The sequence below is a fragment of the Cariama cristata genome, unplaced genomic scaffold, assembly GCF_000690535.1.
Source record: "Cariama cristata isolate BGI_N322 unplaced genomic scaffold, ASM69053v1 scaffold3162, whole genome shotgun sequence".
In the NCBI taxonomy this organism is placed as follows: domain Eukaryota; kingdom Metazoa; phylum Chordata; class Aves; order Cariamiformes; family Cariamidae; genus Cariama; species Cariama cristata.
The window spans coordinates 70,026-88,745 of record NW_009604268.1 but is presented as its reverse complement, the minus strand read 5'-3'; the positions used below and the strand labels follow the sequence as shown (position 1 = coordinate 88,745).

General features: G+C 41.9%; 1 protein-coding gene across 1 annotated transcript; it reads left to right on the top strand.

Annotated features, from left to right (window-relative positions):
* Nucleotides 1–2,244: 2,244 nt before the first annotated feature.
* Nucleotides 2,245–17,571, top strand: TSPAN8 (tetraspanin 8). Its single transcript, XM_009695506.1, has 8 exons — nt 2,245–2,304; nt 7,120–7,182; nt 9,891–10,019; nt 10,662–10,736; nt 10,822–10,929; nt 12,637–12,786; nt 14,874–14,957; nt 17,518–17,571. The coding sequence occupies exons 1-8, from the start codon at nt 2,245–2,247 to the stop codon at nt 17,569–17,571; spliced, it is 723 nt and encodes a 240-aa protein (XP_009693808.1).
* Nucleotides 17,572–18,720: the final 1,149 nt, after the last annotated feature.

The window sequence follows — 18,720 nt, the reverse complement described above, 5'->3', positions numbered from 1 at the left end:
ACACCTCCTGAGGATGGAGGCTGGGGAAGGGTCCGGAGATGCTGTGGAGCTCCCTGCCCCCGGACAGGCCTGGGGACCCCCATCAGCCCAGGACTGCGTACCCCTCGGCAGTCACTCGGGGCATCGCTGGCACAGACCCCCACCTGCCCAAAATCCGAGAGTGCTGCGAAGGAAAGCAGGGAGGTGAAGAGGGAGCGGGCCTCTTGTGCGCGAACGGTCCTTGCACACCAGCCTTTTTCGAAGGGCCGGTGTGTGAATGCTCACGCTTGCTGCCTACGCCATCACTGCCCTCGCACGGTTTCCCTTGGACATCTCTGACTGAATGCCGGGGCTAAGCATCTCACAGACAGCTCAAGCCTTCTTTAATGAGTATCTACTGAGCGTGAAGATTTATAGCTGAGTAGTTTTTGGTACAAAGTGCTCTTTCCAAACTCTGCTTAAAATAAACTTAGTTTACTGCAATTGCATGGTCTGATTGCAGACTTATCTGTTCAAATCCTCTGTCATCTGTGATTTTCTTATTACCCTTCATGGCCCTTTTCATACAATTTTATACGGCCCTTTAAACTTTTCTCATGATTCATCTGTGTCTATGGCATCCCTCCATAAAGACACCCACATTTCTCAACTTACTTATTTGTTGAATGCCTTAGATCTAAACCATACCACACAGTTGTTTCTCCCAGTCCTTACAAGATCTGTATTTCATGAGCGCAATTATTTTTAGGAACATTCTCAGATTCAGGCTGGATATTGCGAAATAAGCTAGTCAGACAGCCCATCTCCTAGAGTTAGAAAACAGAGTTTTACTCCAGAAAGGTGCCCAGACAGTCAAAGGCAGGTATAGAGCCCCTCATAAAAATGGGAATGGTTATGTCTCTTTAAATATAATGAGTGACAGTGAATGGAGAGGTTACAACATCACACCTTCATTAAAAACTGGTTTAGAGAGCAGCTAGAAGAAGTTGTTTTCAATGTAGATTTTTTTTTTTTTGGTGGATCCTACAAAAGCCAGGCTCTAAGTTGCATCTTTTTGTCACCATCTACAGGTGTGTTACATACTGACACTTTCCTTTTTTTTCAAATACAGACAGCAGAATTAAAAAATGCAAACTGATAGTGAAGACTGAAAAATGGGCTTGGGCCAAGGGAGTTTCATAAATCAGTTCGGTCCAGCATGTCCTTAATCTCTCACATTTAAAGCCATTGTGCTCACCTGCAGAATACAGCTTCTTTTTGTTTTTAATGACATACTCAGTGAAACCTGTGTCTGACCCTCATCCCTCCAAGGACTGCTACATGGGGCTTCTCCAGAAAATGGACCGATAGAAAAAACAGAGCAATGATACCTTTATTTTCCCCTCTGGATTCCTAGTTTGAGGAGCATGAAAGAAAACAAACAAGACATAAAACAAAACTAATGAAACATGTTTATTGCCTTGTCTTCTGGAACGAATCTAGCTCCTGTAGCTGAGAGGGATCCTGCGTCTCACAGACGCACAGCAGGACGTTTTGTGCACCGCAGTGCTCAGGTTCCTGGGGTCCTGATTTGGGGAGGGAGAGGAAAAGGATCTCAAGTAGACACCAAGAGGGAGAAAACGGTGGTGGATTCCTCACCCCTCCTCTGCCAGCGTAACACGGACCCATCCCTTTATGCCAGTTGAACGTCTGGGGTGGAAGAGTGAACACGACCAAATGAACGTTGGCAATGATCAGTGGGCAATGAAAGAGTAAACCCTGTAACTTAAAAGCATTAAGAAATGCGATCATTTCCACGTCTTAAAAGCAGATCTGTAGAATGTTTTTATGCTCACTTCCTTTTCTCTCAAAACTCTGACTTTTGCTGCGTAATCTATTTACTTTCGAGGTGTAGGACAAGACTAATAGGACCGTAGAAAAGGACAAATCACAAAGACGCAATAAGAGTCTGCAGACGCAGTGATAACACCTGGTAGTGCTTCCCCAATGCTCTGGTTAATATTTACCCACGGTATAGGAACTATTTAAATAATTGTCGATACCTTGGTCACAATTTTTGCTTTCAGTAGTGGAGCACGGTGTATTTGAGGCGGTTTGAGAGGTTTTCTGAAGACATAGGAACAACTTTTATATCGAGGTCAAACTCTTAGGAAAGCTTCATTCGGCAGTGCTTTTTCTGAAGACATAGGAACAACTTTTATATTGAGGTCAAACTCTTAGGAAAGCTTCTTCGGCAGTGCTCGTTTTTGTCTCAGCTTATTGAAAATGGCGGGTGTAAGCGGCTGCATGAAGTACTCCATGTTCATCTTCAACTTCTTATTTTGGGTAAGTTGGTGATTAAATTGTTATTAGTGATGCAGGAAATGTGTTCAACATTATCTGAACGCTGTAGTTGAAGGAATTATAAAGAAAATAGAGCATAAGCGGAACCAGAGTACAATTCTAAATAAGGGAGGGGAGACTATGTTTAACTTTTGCCCTTCCCTTTGTCTTTTTCCTTCAAAATAGCTTTCCCTCCACATTCAAAAGCAGACGAGGCATGAGTCTGTCCCCCTCCCCATATTGTGCCCCTCATGTCAAGGGACATCACTCATTTCAGTCAGAAGATAACAGACTCTCCGCTTACCTACAATGCATTGTCTTGCTTTTATTGTCTGCTACTTGCATCCAAACGGCGTAATCCTGAAAATGTAGTTGCAACAGGAGATACAGAAAATTAATTTGTATTTTTAGCCTCATAATTGATAAATGGTTTTCATACCCTTCTTTGTGGTTCTTTGCTTTACATTCAGTGTCATAATTAGTTTCTGATGGTGCGCAGTAAATATTCGTAAAACGGTGTGGGCTGGCAGTACTGCCAACAGCTGTACCAAGGCAGATACAGTGCAGGGCAGCAGGCAGGTTTCTGGGTGTCGTTTGAACCGTATTTGTCTATTTATCACATCTCAGCTGGTTTGCAAGAATTCCAAGTCCGGGAAGCTCTGGAAAGGTTTGAGTTAAAGAACATTTCTCTCATGGTTCAACCTCACTGTCAGCTTTCCCGACAGAGATTTCTCAGGTTCACCAGAGGTTCACTGAAACCAGAAGCGGAACTACTAGCCACATTATGGGCATTGCCTCAAGGGATTTTCTTCAATTGAAAAGGTGATACCGTTCAAAAGGGACCACAAACAGTAGCCTTGGAAAATTTGTGGCTAGCCAAAATGAGAAGAATTAGCAAAATTCTTTGGTCGCTTCTGGACCTCACAAAGAAATTCCTAACAGGCCAGTGATGGTTTGGACTGCCTCCCCCCCTCTTCTCCCTCCACCTCCATCAAGACAGTTTGAAGATACTTGATATCTGTGTTGAAGGTTTTCTGCAACGGTACTCAAAAGAGTCTGTAAGTTTCTGACTTGGAATTCCTGCCCCTCCGGAAGTTTTTCCTGTTCACATTCATCTGTAGGTACTGTAAGCTAAAACATAGGCAAATGTCTCAGACTAGCATTAAAAAAAGCTCCAAACTACTTCTGGAATGAACATGTGAAGAATGCCCCGTTCCTAAGCCTCCAGTGACAGCATGGGTTTCCTAGGAATAAACACAGGATGCGATCCTGGGGGAGTCTTGAAAGCTCAGGAAACAAGCAGGCATGGAACAAACTTCCTACACCTACCTTTATGCTAAAGTTAGGAAAATCTGTACGCTATTCTGAGGAGGAATATGCTGAGAGCATTCGCTATGCGTGCGACTGCCTGGATGGGACAATGGAGGACAGGAACGCAGCTATCGTCACTGATTTTAAAGGAAAGCATTTAGCACTGCTAAGATAAGGAGGAACAGACGTGGTGCAAACAGGAATATTGGCCAATGGAGTGCAATGAAGCTGAATTCTTTGATTCACATTCCTGTCTCTAATTACTGGAAATCATTAAATTGCTGTAGTAAAGTACAGGGAACAGTGATGTCTTTACAGCAGCTGGTCCCACAGCTGCTCTCCCTGGTGCACAAGGCAGTTGGCAAGTGGAAAGTTAAACTGATAGTGGGAAATGAAGGTGACTTTAACCTTAACAAGATAAGAGCAATGGCTGCATAGTTACCTGGAGTCCTTTCATTTTAAGCCCTTTGCAAGCTCTCTGGGAGTGTTCCCTCTTAGGCGACTCGGGAATGGTCTTTCCAGACTTCTGATGTCTTTTTCTAAGCAGCTCTTACAGCATAGCACTAAGTGTGTAAGCCCTGGAATAGCCTAAGCTAGGCCTGCAAAGTGGCTCTGCCCTCGCTACAGGACGTGTGTGCCCTGGGAATCTACAGCCCTGTGAGACCCATGCTGGGCTCCAGCATGGCCAGTTTTGCATCCTCCCAGTTCGGTGAAAGCAAGCTGAGCGTGGGCTTTTGAAGACCTGTGCTTTGGAGCTGGGTGCCTATACGGAGCTTTTAATAGTCCTTAAGTTAAAGGTTAAGTCAGTTCTGTACATTAAACCTGACAAGTAGGTCAATTTTTTTCCCCTTTCCCTTCTTCAGAGTTTACAGGGTATCCAATCTCACCTGCTGCCCTCATTCTGTCAGCTTCTGCTACTCCACACCATACAAAATTGTAGAATTACCTTTTTTTTTTCACCAAATATTGATGTCTGATCCTAGTTTCAGGCAACCTGACTAGTGACAGAGCAATCTTTGATCAATTGTTGATACCAGACTTGCAGTTCCATCTACAACCAAAGTGGCCCCTTCTCCATATTTTACGTCTGAACACCTCTGTCCCTGAAAGTAGCAACACAAACTCAGCAGGTACGCTGAGCCGTAGACCTCATTCTCTGTAGGACCTTCCTAGCACTGGTAATTTCAGGTATCTGAAGGAAGTATTCCAGTCAAATGTTTTCCTGAACAGGAGCAACCATGTAGAAAGCTCCTCCAGATACACTTAAACTGGTTCCTTAAAAAGTGTGTGCCAGTGGGGGGAATTCCTTGCAGGTTTGGTATATTTGGAGAACTGCAGAGTCTTGATACACTTCTGGTCTGGAGTCATGGCAGGCTCACCTGAAGTGATATCAATTTAACTGGGCTCTGTTTCTCCATCACACCAAGACTGAAGAGCTCAAGAAGAGAAGGTCCAGTTAAATTTGAGGGACAACCGTCCTGTTCCTGTTCCAGTTTATGAGACTGTGATGGGGTCACTGATTCTTGGTCAAGGGTTGAGGCAAAACTACGATAGCCCCCCAGTTTTGGGAAGATGGGTGAGGACCTTTTCAAAGAAGCTCTTTTCATTCCATTGGAAAATACTGGTTAAATAAAAATGAAATTTCCTCAAATGAAAGTTCCTTCAGTTTAAACTTTATTTTAAGAAAACTTAATAATTAAGAGGGAGTATTCCCACAAACTTGAAATGTTTGACTTGGACTCTTTGGGAACAGACCATTTTGATTTGTTGTTGCAAAACTTTGTGTATTCTGCTACACTTTGTATATTATGAAAATAAACAGAAACAAAACATTAAGATTTTACTGAAATGAAGCATTTTTATCAGCCTAAACCAACTCTATTTTTATAATTAAAATATATACACCTTACTGAAAAAATTTATTTATAAATGAAGCTTCTTTTTTGAATGGAGGAAATAAATATTGCAACATACCCATCTGATTGGTAAGTTTCTGTACATTCAGCTGTATTTACCTCTACTACTGTACTGTGGTTTTGTGGGAGGTCCTATGTAACAATAAGACAGTGGGCCAAATTCTGTTTGGATTTGTAGCAATAGCTGCTTCAGTGGAAATTTTCACATTAGTGAGCCCGTGTTGTCTGGTGTGTAGCCACATGGCTCACATAGTGCTGCTGAACAAGACCCAAATATGAAGTCATATGATACTGTCCGTTTCTAGGCAGATTCAGTGGGATTCAGAAGGTTTCAGTGGGGAGTTCTAGTTAAATTTGATAACATGATATAGCTGTCATCGATTGTACAAATTTCCTTTCATGTTTAAAATGTACTTATAGGAGCTTTACTTAGAGCAGGAAAATGTGTGGTACTCATGTCTGAATGTTGGCTCGGTTCGATATTTAATAATCTGCTAAAGTCATTATGATCTTTGATGCTGAATATAATATGAAACCTTTTGCCGGGAAAGTATTTTCTAAGAAAAGATATCTAAAACATATAAAAATAGCTCTTTTAATTTTAAAAGATCAGGGATAGTCCCAGTCTTCATGGGAAACTCATAACAAGATTTCAGGGTCATTTATGACTTGGGTATTAATGACATACAGGAAGATAACCCTAAATCTGACTAACTAGTCTCTGGTCTTCAGTGATCTCTCTTTCCTACCAGTCACCTCAGTCCTCAATCCTTACACTTGATTAACCTCTTAACTACCCATCTCCAACACTTAATAAAGAGAAATTCTGTGTAAGAATTATCATGGACAAGGTTAGGAATAGTCTGGCGCATAGTGGAACGGTACCTCAACGACCAACGAAACAGGAGCACAACTGGTGACTAGGGGACATATCTGGACCTGGGATTCATCTGCCCTGACTTCAACATCTTGAAGCAAGTCATCCCGATCTTTCACATGTACACAACCCAGTAATGCTGTTTTCTGTAAAAATGTAATGGAAAGAATAACTATAGGCATTTTATAGGAGGAATATTCTAAGGATTGGAGATGACCAGATATTGTTGCAATAGAAACAGCAGAAATACTTAGAACCTTTCCTGATAGTTTTAGCATAGAGATTATGTCCTAGATATGTCCCCTGAATAATTCTAGAAACAACATTTATACCAACATCCCTTATCAAATCTCATTTGTTTCCATTATACAAGAAACAATGTTCTTTACAGCCATGTTATATACATACAATAGCAATTTATATTCCTCTTTTATCTGACAGAATTTCTGTGGGCTTCCTAACCACATGTATAAATCATCAAGGAAATGCAGAGTCCTCTGAAACATCAGGGATTTGGTGCATAACTGAAGATTTAACTACCCTTATGAAGTTTCCTGGATATGAATCAATATTCTATGCTCCAGCAATTCATGTTTCTTTCACTTTGCCAAACAAATGATTTCAGAAGTTTGGCCAGCATTTGGTGTAATTTGGACGCTGAACATGAATCTGAAATTGCTGATCTTTCTAAATACTCTTTATTTTCTCCTGCAGCTGTGTGGTTCCATTATTTTGGGAGTCTCCATATGGATACGTGTTAGCAAAGATGCTCAGCAGGTAAATGTATGCAGTCATACCAGAACCATGTAAGATGTGGAAGCTACTGTATATGCTTTCATTTCCCATACTCATTTCCACAAATTTGTTACGTTTTTGTTGAGGTGGTTTGTATGGGTAAAGATTAATGCATTTTATGATGTTTAAGATTACACAAGGTAGTGCAGGTAGTCATTGATAAAGTGATTGACGTAAGCACAGACATGTGACTACAAGAAGTGTCTTCTGGTGTTATTAATGCAGGTTCTTGCAGATACACACAGATTTCTATTGGAAAATGTGTCTCTCTCTCCCCTGTAATGAAAACTAATGATGGTTTTGTTATTGATTGCAGTGTTAGAGGGAATAACGAGGAGCCATGTGGCTCTTAGACTTTTCAGTGTCTTTCCGTGTTAGAATTGTATAGTTATATATATTCCCAGGGTTACTTCCACACGTTTGTAGGGAACATTTTTATCTTTCTCACTATCTTCAATAACACAACTCTTTATTTCCCCAGTAACTGCAACTTTTAAAGGGAGCAGGGATTTTTCCCTTCTATTTTCAGTGTCTCCTTAAAAACACCTTATCCTTTTTCCCTTCATATTTATATAGAAAGAGTTTTAGAGACCCAAAAATCTTTATTTAGGATTAAAAAGTCCTAAGAGCCCTCCTGGAGGGGAGAAGAAAGTCCCTGAATTCCCCTCCTGGATTTTATCTGGGTTATTAAATTACTTCAGTTTTTATGACTTTCCTTTTCTGCAAAGGTAGGGAAAATACAACTTTGAGGAGCCCTTGGCCGTGCAGACATGCAGCAGAGGCTGGTCCTGCTGGTGCAAAGGTCCTTTGGCCCTGCGAGCCCTGCAAGCTTTTGCAAGCACGCTCCCCGTGGCACTGGCCTCTGGCTCGCAGCACGTTCTCCGCCACCCTTGAGTCAAACTGATTTCACAGCTCGTAGATGCTTCTCTGAACAGTACCGTGCAATCTCGGTGTCTTGGCGCTTTGTTATACTACCAGGAAAAACAATCTGACTCTAAGGTTTAAGCAGTATATTTCTTTTTGTGAATTTAGGCCATAGAAATGTAGATGAATTTGAAAATTTAATTTGCTTGATTCTATTTCCAAAAAGGCTTTCTGGCCATAGAAGTGAAAAAAATGGCCACATGTGACATGGAAGCATTTTTTTTCAGCTTTCACATTGAGCCTTTAGTATAGATTAAGTTGTAAATCTTCAGATCACTCTCCTCTGCTGCTCTACCGCAGTCCATCAGTTAAGAGCAATAATTTTTAAGTCAGTATTCTCCCATCTGGAAATAAAACGATGGTGGGGATAAAAAGATAACTTATATGTACTTGGCTGATGACACTGTTGGCCTTAGCCAGCCCCAGATGTCTCGTGTCTGGCAGCGGATGGATGCAACAGTACCCAGTTCATGATGACGTTGCGCCATGGGGTAAATTAGGTCATGGTGAGAGTTCTCTGCTGTGGAAGAGGAAGAATGACAACTTTCACTCCTCAATCAACATTTTACAAGAAGCTGAAATCACCATACTTGCTAGTTGACCATCTCTAGTACAATGGCTCAGATGGTACAATGGAGCTTGGAAAACCATAACCACTACTATCCTCTCTTGTTTTTTGAGAGATTTTTCTGTTCAGAAAAGCATACTTAGGTCTGTCCCAAACTGGTTTCCTGAAGTGACACTTAACACTCCCCCAAAACTGTGAATTGAGAGTAGAGACCAAAACTGAAAGCATTTTCCCACATTTTTGCCTCTAGGCAGGCAAAGTTCCCATTCAAAACCAATGTATGTTTTGCCTGAGTAATAATTGAACAGAACATAAGGATTTGGCTGTGGATTAACAGAGCTTTCTGAGAATAAATAGCAGGAGGTTCAATCCAACCTGGAAGGGGAAAGAACAACACATTCTTCAAATTATACTTGTCTATGTACCTTCGCAACTTCCATCAGAAGATAAATGTGACAACTTCCAGATATTTTTGCTAATCTTGGCATCCGTCACACTGGAAAATATTCTTTGAACATTTTCCTCTGTTTTGGCCTTTGGCCTTAGTCAGTCCTGTGGGAATTGAATAATTTGATATTTAATAATATTGAATTTGGTATTTAATAATATTGAGGTCTATGAATTGTTTTGTTGAATGTCCCACACATCAAAATACAGTCTTCATCTCTGAGGGTAATATTAGAGATCAGGCATGAAAAAAAGAAAGCCGCTTTGGAAAATGCATCTATTTCTCCAGTATACCCAGCATCGCTCTGAGAGGTGTTCTCTCAGGAACAGCCACAGAGTATATTCCTGGGTTCCTAATGACAAACAGAGGTTTTGTTTCTTTAATATTTAGTTAATGTAGGAGAGATTTCAAGATAATAAATTTTGTTGCTTCCAGTAAAAAGCAAAGACCTATCGAGTGAAAACTAACTGAAAGCCACTTTAAAGACAAGAAATCTTTATTTACTCTGTAAAGCTGACTTTCATCTTGTGTAGAGACAAAGACTGTGAAAAGCCAGGTTCTACCAAGCTCCCCAACAAAACATTTATGAAGGGGGCATTAGAGGTTTGTTAATTTATGGATCAGACTTTCTCCATGGTTGCTAATCGGTACATTTATCAGTTATGAAGTAATTCCCTTGTTTTGGGGGATGTAGATGTTTTCAGGAGGAACTTCTGGTAGCTGAAAGATTTTTTTCTCCTCTCTTTTCAGGAGTTGGAGATAGACAGCAGCCTGTTTGCAGGGGTTGACCTGCTGATAGCTGTGGGCTCCATCATTATGGTCCTTGGGTTTCTGGGGTGCTGTGGTGCCATAAAGGAGAGCCGGTGCATGCTGCTGTTGGTAAGAAAGAAAAACATTTGGCTACCTTCAACAAGCCACAGCTACATTTGATGGATAAGTAGTATCAACGAGGATGGGGGCCGTTTTGTTCAACCAAATACTTAATTATGATCATGTGTTTTCATTGCTTACGTTGCACTTGAGCCCCTTCTGAATTCTAGTGCAGAAAAAATGATGGGTGGTCTCATCAAGAAGAAGACAGGGTCCGGAGAGTCCCAAGCATGTCACTAGCTTTTTTCCATCCAGCCATCACTGAAATTCCCTCCACCAGTCCTCCCCCACTACCTATCCCATTTAATTTCATAAATTCCCAGTTGTTCCCTTTGCTGGTCCTCCTAGAACATCCTCCCAGAATGTCCTCCCTGTCCTCCTGCCCAACACCTCCCACCCGCACTCTGCCCATCATGCCACTACGGTGTGCACCTTGTTTTGATCTCCAGCTGAGCACACTCTGTCTCGAGCACCTCCTTTTCTCATCGACGAAAAAAAAAAAAAATAACTGGAGCAGCTCTGACTGGAACTTCAGTTCATTCTACCTACATGGTCATTCAAGCACATGAAAGCTTAACATTCACTTAGAAGAAATTACATCAACTTGGTCAAAAGTACTGTATTTTTCTCCTCCTCTTGTTCTCTTCCTAGTTTTTTATTGGACTGCTGCTGATCCTGATACTTCAGGTCACAGGAGGCATTTTAGGAGCAGTGTACAGATCTCAGGTACAGTATTATTCTGCATTTTCATCGATGTCTTCCCAGAGCTTTGTTTCTACCCCAAAAACTAATAAAATATTTGGACTTGCAGATTGAAACATCCATTAACAAGACTCTACAGGCGAGAGTGAATTCATTGCAAAGCTCTACAGAAGAATCTAAAGTGTTTCAAGAGAAGTTCCAGAAGTTTGAGAGAAAGGTAATTAAAATGTAACAAAGGACAGGGCTTGTTGCTATCTCTTCCATCTCTAGCATTTGTCTGTGCTTATTTTATGGCTGCTCTGCCACAGATTTGAATTTCCTTCCCTGGGGATGGGGAAGGGTCTGACTTAAATGCCAGTTAAGACACTACAGAAGGGGCCTCTGCTCTCTTGACATGACGTGGGCTTTCTGTGATGAGTTCTTTGTGCAACAGTGTTTATAAGAGCAATGGAGCAAGGACACACAACACGCAAGTGAGATGGATGGTGAGCTGAGCTCTGGCATGAGAAGGCTGCCTGCTCCTTTGCTACAGCTTTCCCTTCTGAAGGGGCAATGCTCCTTCACTGTATCCCAGCTAAGAAATAGCCAGCACTCTTAAGGCAAGATTACCCTGGGGATGAGGAAAACTTCAGGAGTGTATTTTGTTTGGAATATCCTATTGTTATGAAGTTGTTAAATGCCATACTTTTCTCTGTAAGAATCGGGAAGAAAATATGATAAAAGGGATGTTTGTGTTTCATGGAGCTGATACCTATCCTGGCTTCCCCCTTCTGCGGGACCCCAGAAGGTGGATGCTTAGTGCCAGCTTGCTGCGGGGTGTCACACAGGGAATACCCCCCAATCTCACCGGTATCATTGATGGTGTAGACCCCTGCCCCTCCCACGAGTACCTATGTCTATACATTGGCAGAGTGCTTGCTGTTATTTAATTTTTATTTAGTCCCTAATGGATGATGACTTCGATAGGCAGGCTTAAAGAATTCCCATATCTTTAAAGGCTGCTGGTGTGAAAGAAAATAAAGCAAGAAACAATATTTGAGTGGCTTATATTATTTCCACTTCTCCTTCTCTATTCCACCTCCAGCCCTGTCCTCTACTTCTGAGCCAGCTTATTTCTTCTGATATAATAAGCGTCTCCTTGGAGAGATAATTGAAGGGTGAGCAAAAGAAAAAATCCCATAATCACTGTACTAATTTTTAAATAGACCAGGATTGCTTTATTATGTCCCACGGCCTTTGCTTTTATACAAAATTACGTGAACATTTCCAGCTGCTTTTTAAAAGAGGGAGGACCTCAAACCCAAGTCTACACCCCTGAGCTTTAGTGGCTTGAATAAAGTGGAACATGAAGTGAAACTGCACCTGGTTTAGGTTTCTCAAACCCCAAATGGAGCCCCGGCCTCCTCAGTCAATTTCTAATTTAAAGGGCTAACCATCATTCACGGTGGTTATTTTTCTAGATTTCATTTTACGTGTCTGAATTTTACATTTTCAGCCTGGCTTTTCAAGATGTGATATGTGGGTGTTACTGGAGCTGTTACTTACCTTCTTCAAGTATAACCTGCAGAAAGAAGACTTGATTCTCAAAAAATACTATACCCAGCATTGTTCCCTGTTCTGGTTCCATTCTGGCACTGACTATTACTAGCTTTACAGTATGTTAATGTTTTTGAGCACTGTATACTGAAAATCTGGTCTTTTTTCCTTTTTTCTTCTTTTTTTTTAAAGTTGTGCACTTGCATTCTTATTACTGATATAGAAATGTAAAGGGTGTTTGAGACATACCAATTTGGGAAAACTTCTACATGGGAAAAGATGAAAGGAAATTTCTCCTTCGTTGTTCCTCTCAGTTCCCCCGCCTGCTCTCCTCAAACTGCAAATCACCACTTCTTTCCTCATCGCCCCATTTCCTCCTTTCTTGCAGAACCATTGCTGCGGTATGCTGAATGGACCTGCAGACTGGGGAAAAAATTTTAATACTCTTTTTGGTGGCTATAAAGTCTGTGAGTGTGAAGTAAAGGACCCATCAACAGACCTCTGCGCCCTCTTTCAAGGCAGATACGTTTATAAAACGGTAAGAAAAATATAATGTTCCACTCTTCTTTCCAATGTTAGGTTTTAACCCAAGGTTGTCTTTGGTGACTGGCATAGTCAGCAGTTCTGTGTCTTTCCAAAATGGCAAAGTCTTGCCTTCTCTTCATTAGCCAGAGTTGCCCCTGCACCATCTGTTACGAAATCACGGTGCATACATGAAATATGCTGCTGGTTCCTCTTCCTGGGGTGCCTCTATTTTAGCTGTGCAGCGCAGTGCCCTTAGGACCTCAGCAGTTTGCACGGTTCCTATGGGTGAAAACTACTATTGGCTTTGGGGTCAGGGTATGCCTCTGGGTCAGAGCAGCACGTCAGCTACCCTTTGGCTCTCCTTCCTCCCTCAGAAGGTTGTGTTCCCACCCAGGCTCATTCTGGTGGTAGACATGTTGACTCAGAAGCTTTCAAAGGGCTAAGGGATATTGAAAAATGATCACGTTAAATGCAAGACCTTTGGGGTTTTATAGTCCTTTAATAAAAAACCCACACTCATTTTACAGGATCTGCTGGAAAGAAATCTTCCATGTTGTACACTTCATGGCAGCATACGTGAAGTGTAATTTCCTATCACGACAGTCTTTTGAAAAGCTTGTGGTAGTTAATATAATAATAAAGCAAAAATGTCTGGCGACAGGCAACAAGAAAGCATACTCAAAAATTGGTAGGTGGGCAGCAGAGATCTCAATTGATTAATTTCAAGATTTATCCGTCTCCTTATATGGAAATTTGGACTCCATGCATACAAAGAAAAATACAAAAAAAAAGTAGAAAACTAGTACAAAATAGCTGCATTTTTAGAATGCTGGTGGTCCAAAGTTTGCCAATATGCACCTAGCACAAAGCAGATTTTACCAAATGTCCATTCTGGTTGTATACTTTTCTAAATGCACAGCTCCTTAGCCAGATCCTGCCTGTACACTAATTTTCTCCCTGTGTAGTCCCATAGAAGCAAATATTATTTTAAAGCAGGGGAACAGCCTGGTTAAGTAGAGGATGCCAGAACCCAGTCTGGAAATAAGATGTATACAAAGAGGCTGTTTTGGCCACATTTTAATGTCTTTTTGGCCTCAGGCAAACCCTCAAAGGACACATGAGAAGCCATCAGTGAAATTACCGCAGGTGCAAGATATCACTCACATGAACACACAGATTTCACGGTGGTGTTAGATGCTAGCAAAGACATTCAACTCTTGTGATCCAGGAAAAAAGATGTGAAATTCAGTGCAGTTCTGAGTCAGCTTAAATGAGAGCTTTTTTAGAAGGACTGGAAGGAGAAGACCCATGTGTTTATCGTGAAGGAGGAAACATGGTGAAAGAATATAACTGTATTCAGGGGGAAGGCAGTTGTAGTGTCGGAACAGTACTGTAGTTTTGATGGATTTAAGCCGTTCTTTCCCTATAGTTTGCAAAAGGAGTATCGACAATGCCTGGAGAAGGTGTAGTCACAATGAGAATAGATGTATGCATTTATTAAAAAGGAGAGTAGCTCTGCATAGAATTTCAGATATGATCACTCTCTTCCTCTCAGCCCCAGCCCAAGACCACCAAACATTTGTCAAAATTGATTTTCAAGCTAGCTTTTATATCAAAATATCATTAGTTAAGCCCGATTCTAATAATAAACTTTGAAGTTTCAAATCCAAAGATCAGATTAGTGGGAAACTGAAGTTCTCTTTCAGATCTGGTCATTGCTGCATTGGCTCTTTCCTAGCAGCGACTGATTATCAAGTGAAAGTAAGAATAAATGCGTCCTTCCTTGTCAACTAAAAATCATGCAAACATTAGGCGTTACAGCTGTATGTCTTCATTTGAAATTGTACCCTTTTATGGTCAGCTACTAAATTAATCTTTGTATTTGGGAAGGCAAAGATCAGATATCTTTCTCAGAGCACAAGGTACATATAGCTGTGTTTTTGTGTTTGTTAGCAACAAGCCGGAGTAAATTCAAATAGCCTTTCTTTAACATAGAGAGAAATAGAAAGAAAGTGAGTGTGAGAGGAGTTTAGAAGATGCATTCCTAATAACCTTAGGATAATGCCTACCTATAATTAATCATTTTGTCTTATTTTTCAGCCTTGTGGAGATGTGATTATCGAATACCTTGAAGACCATCTGCTCATAATTATGGGGATCGCCTTTGGACTGGCCGTTATTGAGGTACCAGTACACACCATTAAAATATTTAGTAGCTGACAAGCAATATGTTGTACTTAGAAATACACTAGGAATGGGATTAAAACACCTGGCTTGCTCTATTAATAGACAAGGGAAAACCACCTCTCACCTTAACTATAATCTTACTGTTATTTCATATAAACAGTATATGGCTGCCGAGCTGCCAACTTCAGGTGGGACCAGACCACCCAGCCGCCTGTATAAGTGTGTCAGATGGGACTTTTTCTGCAAAGATTTGACAGTCCTGGAGCCAGGCTGTGCCTTTACGGTGAGCCCTGAGGACAGAGGGCTGTGCGGACACTCGGCCCCGGGAAGACACGAGGCAGAATAGTTGGTCTTTTCCTCCTCCTTCCCTTCTTTGCTTGAGGAAAAAGTCATCTCACAAGAAAACTTAGCCCCTAAACTGCATGTTCTTATCACAGAGAAATTATGGTACAAAATTATTATTCTAAGGCAAGAGGGTGCATCAATGTGCCTGAGTGCACACCTCTGCTGCTCCATGTATTCCTGTGTGTAAAAAAAGCAGAGTATGTGAGCTCTTTATTTTAATTGCTTCAGCATACTCTGAAGAATAACATGCACAATTTTCTCCAAAGAGAGGAGGAAAGCCAGTGAGGCTATCCAGTCAACTACTTGATGAATGATAGGCTTTGATTAGGAAAAAATGACAAAGAAAGAGGGATTTCATCATGTTGCTTTCTTCGGTCATTTTCTTTCTTTTCCCTGTTCCTCTGTGGTTTCCCTCCGCCCCCTGCCAATGGATATTTGAGGGAAAAGCCGAAACGAGGAAGATTGCTGTGCAGAGTTCAGTCTGTTATTCCAACTGAAAACTTCTTAACATCATTGGCAGAGGATTGCTCCTCGTGGTAGAAGAGTGGGCAAGAACCCCAACTCAAAAATACATTTCCAGGAAAATGATAGTAAGCGGGGAAGAGTTACACAGCTGCAGCACTGGGAGAGGACAGGCCACTAACTTCTTACTCGGCACAGGCTTCATGTTGTTTAAGGTGCTCTACGTGGGGGGTCAGGTCTCTTGCCTATATGTAGACTTTGGGGGGAAAATAGGTGAAATACACCAATAATGAAAGGCCTTTAAAAATCTAATAGAAGTGTAAAATTGCATCGTATCCCGACGGTAAGTTATAAGTCACTTTGCTCTGGTTACTGCAGTTACATGAGTTGAAGCCTTTAGTTCATGGCCCATCATTCTTCTCCTTTCTCCAGCTGGCATTTTCTGTGGTGGCTACCTCTCCTAATTACAAAGGATTAGAAAACAACATGAATAAACAATATGAGCCTCAGCTGGTACATGTTGTCAGCTGGCAATTTACACTTGATAAACATTTAACCTCTCCAAAGATATTAAGACTTCTCAAGTAATTGCAAATCAAAGGCCACATGCTTAACCATCCTTCCACTCCGGAAAACCCCAGAAAAGAGAAGAGGACAAGGAAAAGTGCTCTTCCCTAGCCTTCCCTGCTCTGCCTGCTCCATTATGCCGCCTGTGGGCTGTCAATGGTTTCAGCTCACCTTACTGGTGGAAATGATACTGAGAAGAAGGGCCCATTTTCACTTCAGTGGAAGTAAAAATGCAGGCATGGTACTCCAGGGAAGTCCTGTTGGCTTATTCCAGTTGTGAGTCCATCCCCTTGTCTTAGCTGTACCCCTGTGTTCTGTGTGCTCTCTGCTGTCCCTTCCTTAAATAAACAAAGCATCCTGGTGTTCATGGCTTCGTAAGTGTCAATCGGACACTTTCCACATTTGTGAAACACCTTCACAGACTGATTAATTTTAAATCTAGAAGAAACTTTCTGATCTTCTGATCTCGCCAGCTGTCTGTCACAGGCCGTGGAATTTCACCCAGTAATTCTCACTACAGAAGGTGGCCCTACTGAATTTTATATTGCAAGCAACAGCATCTTTAGTGGACTCAGTGTTTCTATCTCAAATATATTACTGATGAATATAAAATATTTCTTGCATGATCATTTGCCACTCAAAATGGTGGGGTATGTGTATAGATGCATGCCTATATGCATATACACATGTATGCCTTTACACATATATTTGCATAAAAGAGAGTGACAGTGGAGACGAAGAAAGCTTTCAAAGGGAAACAATCCTTAGAATACGCAGTGAAATCAGAAAGTTACTCCAATTCTCTTAGAAAATAAAAGATTGAATTTTTGTCCACATTTCTTGAACTTCTCAGTATTTGCTGCTCCATTGCAGCTAACAGTGGCATTTTAAACCCCCAGAGTTACAGGGCTCCCCATCCACAGAGGCAATACATCTTTTAAACAAATGAAAGTTTTCCATCATGTCTGCAGTCTTACCTGTGATACATACTGATTTCATTAAAATGGCTATATTCTAGAGTCAAGTTCTTTAAGAATTACATTGGAAAAGATCTTCTGCATAGCAGATTTAGCCTGCATGTAAATCCAAGACATTCACAAACAAAATGTTCCCACTGTGTATCGGTTGTATCCTGGGATTTCCAGGACTGCCAAGTAATACCAGAAATGTTTTTGTTTTCCAGATTCTTGGTTTGGGGTTTTCTATGAGCCTCTACTGCCAGATCCAGAGAAAATGAAACTGTGGAAGTGTCAGAACGATGTCACCAGCCAAATCAAAACCTTTGTAGATAGAGGGATATTTGGCTTGGCACATTTAGATAAATATATGCATGTCCCAGGCAGCTGCTCTGATGAAAACAGCAGCCCTTGTGCACATGGATGCTTCGCAATTTGCAAAATGACCTGCTTATACTTCGTAAGATTTAATGACGTGAATGTGAATTTTTATTTGCAATAAACATCTTTGTTTACATTTCTGAGGAGCTTATTTTGCCTTAAGACAGCATTTAAGCCATGTTGAGATTCGGAGTTCACCATGCCGTGTGCCCACGCCGGTGTTACGCCGCCCGTAGCAGAGTCACCCTAAACAGCTGCAGGGGATCTCGCAGGGATTGACAGCTCCGGGGAATCCCACGCCCCCCCAGGCAGCTTTGCTTGTGGGGCAGGGTGTTTTTGTTACACGCGTCACAGGTCAGACTGACACTCGATATGGTATACATGGTCAGAGTTTTGTTACTTGTGAGAAGCACAGGGACTAACTTTCATCCAAATAGGAAAGCCGCATTTCCCTTCAGGGACCTTTAAATCAATATCCTGGCAGCTGAAATGGTCACTCTCAGGCCCAAATGATGCTTAGGTTGCATGCAAGAGTTGGCTTTAGTGGCACGTGTTTTGCCAATAGGCATCCAGGGTGAAATCCAAGCCCATGCGGAGGCAAGCTGTACACAGAAGTCATGTGGGTGAGACTTCCCCAGGGTGGCTGAGACGAGCAGCGGGCAGGTGGACAACAGGGCATGGCTGGTAATGCAGCAGCAGCAATATAAAGCTTATCTGCCTTTGGATTGACCAGTGCTTCCAAGTGTTGGGTCCCTGAGGCACTGACAGCCCTGACTGGCCCTGACCAGCATGCGGAGGCAAGCTGTACACAGAAGTCATGTGGGTGAGACTTCCCCAGGGTGGCTGAGACGAGCAGCGGGCAGGTGGACAACAGGGCATGGCTGGTAATGCAGCAGCAGCAATATAAAGCTTATCTGCCTTTGGATTGACCAGTGCTTCCAAGTGTTGGGTCCCTGAGGCACTGACAGCCCTGACTGGCCCTGACCAGCCCCCCAGGGCTCCCCCCACCCTGCCCATGGCCCAGGACCCCATGACAGCCCCCAGCAATA

What these genes read in the sequence shown, in the direction of transcription:
- TSPAN8 (XM_009695506.1), top strand. Translation starts at nt 2,245, where the DNA reads ATGGCGGGTGTAAGCGGCTGCATGAAGTACTCCATGTTCATCTTCAAC. An exon ending in GCAGATACGTTTATAAAACG is followed by an intron (nt 12,787 to 14,873) that starts GTAAGAAAAATA and finishes CTTATTTTTCAG; the next exon opens with CCTTGTGGAGATGTGATTAT. An exon ending in TTGGACTGGCCGTTATTGAG is followed by an intron (nt 14,958 to 17,517) that starts GTACCAGTACAC and finishes TTTGTTTTCCAG; the next exon opens with ATTCTTGGTTTGGGGTTTTC.